Here is a 5,962-nt window from a genome sequence, read left to right on the forward strand (position 1 = left end):
TACATATACATATACATATACATATACATATACATATACATATACATATACATATACATATACATATACATATACATATACATATACATATACCAAGCGACACCTACCAACCATTGTGATGGTTTAGTCGAATAACCACCAAATTGGTTATGAAACTGTCACATGACACAATTATTTAATTACACATAATACAAACTAGTAATATATTAATTTAATAAAACTTTAAATGACATTTAAAACCAATATTCATGTTGTTCTGCTCCCACCAAGGTGGATACCCTTTGATTTCAAAACATTCGTCAATGGTGTGTCCGGTTTTGTAGCAATGTGAACATTTTCACCCATCCTTCTTATCATTTCGATGATCTCTACTGCCCCGTTCTTCACGTTTTCACGAGATATGGGAGGTCTGGAATGCGGCTGTCTCAGAGATCGGCCTCCTTGATGCGGCTATGAGGGCGTTGTTGCTTATCTTGAGCCACAAGGTGGTAGGCAAACCCAAGTGTTGGAATGGGTTTGGTACTTAAAATTTGGGTTTTGATCGTAGAATATTAATCATTTAATCCCATCAAAAAATCATACAACCGTTCCTTTCCACGTATATCGGCAATCGTTGTTGCCAAATCACATGTACACCTCCCACAAACGCATTTTGGGTTGGGCATAACAGACTGTATTTCGCCCCAAACACTACAGTGTAATACGCAAAGATCAACATACTTTCTTGACATCAATTTTACCCTTCCATATCAAAAGATCAACACAATTTTGATGTGGAAGGGTAAAATTGGAAGTTGAAATGATAACATTCAAATAACACGATCATGATTACTCCAATCATCAGGGAAGTGATAATCTCATCGATGGTGGTTATTCCAGTGTGATTATTGTTTGTCATCGATTATAGTGTATCACATATATATCACATCACATTTGATATCGCAATAGAGTAATCGAACATGGGTTGTATTCAAGTGTAACACATATTTATCACAACACAGTCAATATCACACTAGAGTAATCGAACAGGGGTTGTATTCGATACCCTATGACACAAATATCACAATGATATCATAATAGAGTAATTGAACAGGGTTGTATTTTCAATACTCTATCACACAAATATCACATGGGTTGTGTTCAATACTCTATCACACAAATATCACAACGATATCACAATAGTTTCTTTACTAAAACCATTGGAATCTTCCATTCTCGGTTGAAAAAGGAATTTGAAACTGATAATACCACAATATGATCGAATATGCATATACATTTGGATAATATATGTTTTGTATTTTTAAAATACATAACTATTAAATATTTTATAAGTTTGTAGTATGAAATTGGAACCAATAGAATCCTAAATATTCGTGTTGCACGTTGTATGAAATGAGAGTGCTCCTCACGTACTATCATGCACCAACCTTATTTGTATGTATATATATATATATATATATTCACACACACACTACACACATGCGTATCATTCATACAATTTATCATCGTTATACCATCAATTGCAACTTATTCACAATGAAGATTCCTACATTCATCATCACCATCTTCATAATCTCATTTATCGCATCGGTTTTCGCAGACGATTATTTGGCAAACGAATATTCGTCCACGGTTCTCAAGGTACCGAACATGGCAGACCTCTCGGCTGTTGACGATGATCTCTCCTACTCGTTGTACCACGAGAGTTGTCCCGATGTCGAAGGTATTATCTACAGAAAGGTCAAAGAATGGGTGACCAAAGATCCCACCCTTGCTCCTAGTCTCCTAAGGCTCCAATACCACGATTGTGTCGTTCGGGTACGGTTTTTGGTATCACGATATATTTTTTTTTTATCGTACGATATATTCAAATCGGTATAATATTAATAATGATGAAATTGGTTTCGTGTAGGGTTGTGATGCATCGATTCTTTTGGATCACGAAGGAAGCGAAAGGTCATCGAATATGAGCAAGTCACTAAGAGGATTCGAAGTGATTGATGACATAAAAGCCGAGATCGAGAAGAAATGCCCAAAAACCGTGTCGTGTGCCGATATCCTAACGACTGCAGCTCGAGATGCCACGGTTTTAGTTGGTGGGCCGTATTGGATGATCCCTTTCGGTAGGAAAGACGGTCGAGTTTCGCTTGCCAAGGAAGCCACTATAGTCCCCAAGGGTTCCGAAAGTGTCACCAATCTTATCGAGTTTTTCCAGTCTAAGGGACTCAACGTGCTCGATTTGGTTGTCCTCTCAGGTAATTAATTTCAAATCTATGTACGATGGATCGGTGTGAAAATAGGCCCGGTAGGGCTTTTTAGCCCGAGTTCTTTTTCGGGTCTGGGTTTTTGAAAAAAAGTTGGCCCGATTGGGCTTTTAGGCTGGCTAGGGCATGGGGTTTGGGCTTGCTAGCCTGCACTTTTGTGGGCTACATTTCGGGTTTTTAGTGTGGAAGGCATTGGGTTGGTTTCGTTTAATATGGGTTTTTAGTTCAAATCTCTTCTCTCAAGAACACTTATCAGAAAACATGCGATACTTTTGGTTATCAGGTGCACATACAATTGGGAGGACAACATGCGAGTCGGTGCAACATCGACTATATGATTACAAAGGCACAAAGGGACCCGATCCGTCGTTGAATCCAAAATACTTGAACTACTTGAGGAGGAAATGTAGATGGGCATCCGAAACCGTGAGTCTTGATGGCGAAACGCCAAATACGTTCGACACACAATACTACCACAATCTAAAGAAAAGCATGGGGATCTTGTCCACCGACCAATTGCTCTACTCAGACTCAAGGACTAAACCGGTTGCCAACGGTTTGTCATTTGAGTCCTCACTCTTCAAGAACCAATTCGGTGTGTCGATGGTGAAGCTTTCGAGCATTCTCGACTTGACCTCTCAAGACGAAGGAGAGATCCGTGGCGATTGCAAATACGTTAACCATTGACGAACCCGAGTGGCACAAGATCCTAACGAAAGCATACGTTATGTTTGAGTTGTAATTTTATGTTGATTTAAAACACATGTAACTTCGTATTTTATAAATATATAATTTAAATTATTACGTTAATTTAAATTAAATTAGCCTACCACCAAACGCTTATCTTAAAAGTATAAAAAATATTGTCGATCAAAATATTATATATTTTAATGAAAAGTTCAAAAAAATCCAACAAAATTTCTCATTTTTAATGTTTTAGTCCCTAAATTATTTTCTTAAATGAAAATAACCATTAAACTTTCTTATTTTAAATGATTAAGTCTTTAAACTATTTTTTTGAATGAAAAAACCGTTAAATTTTCTCATTTTTAATGAAAAACTATTAAACCTTTTCATTTTGATTGATTAAGTTCCTGAACATTCTTTTAATAAATAAACCATCGCACTTCTAAAAATTGGTTATCTACATCTTTTTAACCAAAAAAAGTTACATTAACCGACTAGTAAAAGTGTGATGATTTATTTATTTATTTTTCAAAAATCATGGTCTTAATTATTTAAAATGTGAAAGTTTAATGAGTTTTTCATTCAAAAAAATATTTCAGAGACTTAATCAATCAAAATCAAAAAAATTAATAGTTTTTTTCATTTAAAAATATAATTTAGATACTAAATCGTTCAAAATTAGAAAGTTTGTTAGATTTTTCTAAAATTTTCTCTATATTTTATAACTTATTTTGGTTAAATTTGTTGGGTTTTTTTTTTGAAAATTTCCCATATTTCATCACTTATTTTGGTAGCTCCATGGGAAATTGGGGATCATTGGGTCCTTTGGGCTCATTGTTTTTGTGCCAAATTAATAAAGATTCTTAGGGAATAGGGAGTCCACTAGACCAGAGGTGGTCAAAAATCCGTCATGAGTCGGAACCAGTCCGACCCAAATTGATTCGTTTAAACCTGGTCGAACGGTCTCGGTTTAGGTTCCGATCAAAAATACTACGATTAATTCAGGTCCGGTAACCAGTCACGGTTCCAAAATTTGGTCTTGGGTCTAGACCGGTTTTAAAAAATTATTTTTAAATCTTTTTTGTACAAAAATTACGCATTTTTAAAATTACTATTTTTAAAGTTTAGGATTGTAATACACTTTTCAGTAATACATTTAAATAGATAAAATCTTGAAAAAACTTAAAAAATTAAAAAATCAATCTTATACATAATAATTGTCCGACCGGACCTTAATCACATAAAATGTGTATAACATGTTATGGGTCAGGATCGGACATAAAAATATATAACTGGTCCTGACCATCAAGCCATAACATCTCCGTGGTCCCAATTTGGACATCTATGCTCTATAGTCTATGGTATCCAGCCAACTTATTGGGCCCAAAACCTACTTTCTTTCAACATCCATTATGAAAGTTATATTACATAAGAAATAATTCATACATCATACATCTTGTTCTTCTTCATTAATCATTTCGAATTTACTATATAAATCCTCGAACGTGACTACATTCGGCAACAAAACAGTATCCGAGCCTCAAACCGACTGCTTTAAAAAAAAATCTACGATTAATTTAAGTAAAAATTCGATAAAATAAGTAAACAAGAATTGATCTGGTGCATCGTATTAGTATTGATCTTCAATTATGATTGATCCAAGGTGGAAATTCATTCTTACCTTCTCACTGTAACTTTCATTCACACTGCAAATTATCTATATCTATACTACATTAATATGCATTTAGACCAAAAGTCTTAATTACAAGTCTCAAAGAATAAAGTACTATCAATTTATGCAAAATTTATGCAAGAGATTCAAAAATCTCTTAAGTACAAACTATTATGCATAATGTACAAATGTTTAAAACATATCATTTGTTTGGTCAAAATTTCATATTTAAGTAAGCCATATTTACTTGAAAAATGGATGTTTGGTCTTCACAAAATTGTTTGACATTTTATTTGTTTCCTATTTTGAATCCAAAATTCAAATTCAAAGTTCTTTTTTCTCTTGAAGTAAACCGGAATTTGAAGCAACAATACCAGAAAGGGTTTCAGATCCTGCATGTACCCACTCCAACCCTTCAACTTTATATGAGTTTAGAAACTCAACATGTGAGCAATTATTTTTCCAATTGATCTTACTAATACACCATATTAGCCTTCAACTTTATATATTACTTGACTTGTAAAATAACCACACAAACTCATGATTCAAAGTTAAACTAATGTTTCAGAATTGTGATTCATCCGTGCTGCATCGCGCAGGTACACCACTAGTGTGTGTGTGTGTGTGTGTGTATGTATGTAGACTTGGGATCATGTGAGACCAATGGTTTTTCATGAGACCCGTAAGATCAATTCTCAACCCTTGGATTAGATATACAATCTGACAATCTGAACATTCATAAACGTCACGAGACTTCTCAATAATCACAAAATTGACACCGTACAACTTTAGACCAGTAGATAATTAGCTTATAAAGTTGATCAATGAACATAAATTGGTCTTACGGGTCTCACAAAAAACTATTGGTCTCACGTGAATCCAACCCTATATATATGTGTGTGTATATATATCTATACTATCTTCTTAAGCAAATTTAGCAAAAGTCTTAAAGTCTTAAAATACTAAATGACCAACATACCCTTTATGCTACCCTTTCACTTTTTCACTTTTTCATTTTTTTCACCCCCTCCTCTCCTCACATACACTCACCCCCTCACATACACTTATCCTCTCGCAACCGATTTTTTAAAAATTATAATTTTAAAGTTACACTTTTAAATGTTTCATTTGAAACATTTATCAAATTAACATACATAATCGTATATCAATTAAAACATATTTACAAAATTCATTTTTATTTTAACAAGTTACACCATTATAATCGTCTCGTTAATACCTTCGAAATGAGTCCAATATTGAATAGTTTTTGACTTAATTATATTATTATATATTATATATACTGTGAAAAAATATTTTTAATATTTACGATTTATACTTT

General features: G+C 33.7%; 1 protein-coding gene across 1 annotated transcript; it reads left to right on the top strand.

Moving 5' to 3' along the window:
* The first annotated feature begins 1,535 nt into the window (after positions 1–1,535).
* On the top strand, positions 1,536–3,020 carry LOC112502735 (peroxidase 7). The gene is made up of 3 exons (XM_025106724.1): positions 1,536–1,818; positions 1,913–2,255; positions 2,548–3,020. The coding sequence occupies exons 1-3, from the start codon at positions 1,537–1,539 to the stop codon at positions 2,949–2,951; spliced, it is 1,029 nt and encodes a 342-aa protein (XP_024962492.1). The 5' UTR covers position 1,536; the 3' UTR covers positions 2,952–3,020.
* The last annotated feature ends 2,942 nt before the right edge of the window (positions 3,021–5,962 follow it).

The sequence above is a fragment of the Cynara cardunculus genome, unplaced genomic scaffold (assembly GCF_001531365.2).
Source record: "Cynara cardunculus var. scolymus isolate 2C unplaced genomic scaffold, CcrdV1 Un_Scaffold_1820, whole genome shotgun sequence".
In the NCBI taxonomy this organism is placed as follows: domain Eukaryota; kingdom Viridiplantae; phylum Streptophyta; class Magnoliopsida; order Asterales; family Asteraceae; genus Cynara; species Cynara cardunculus.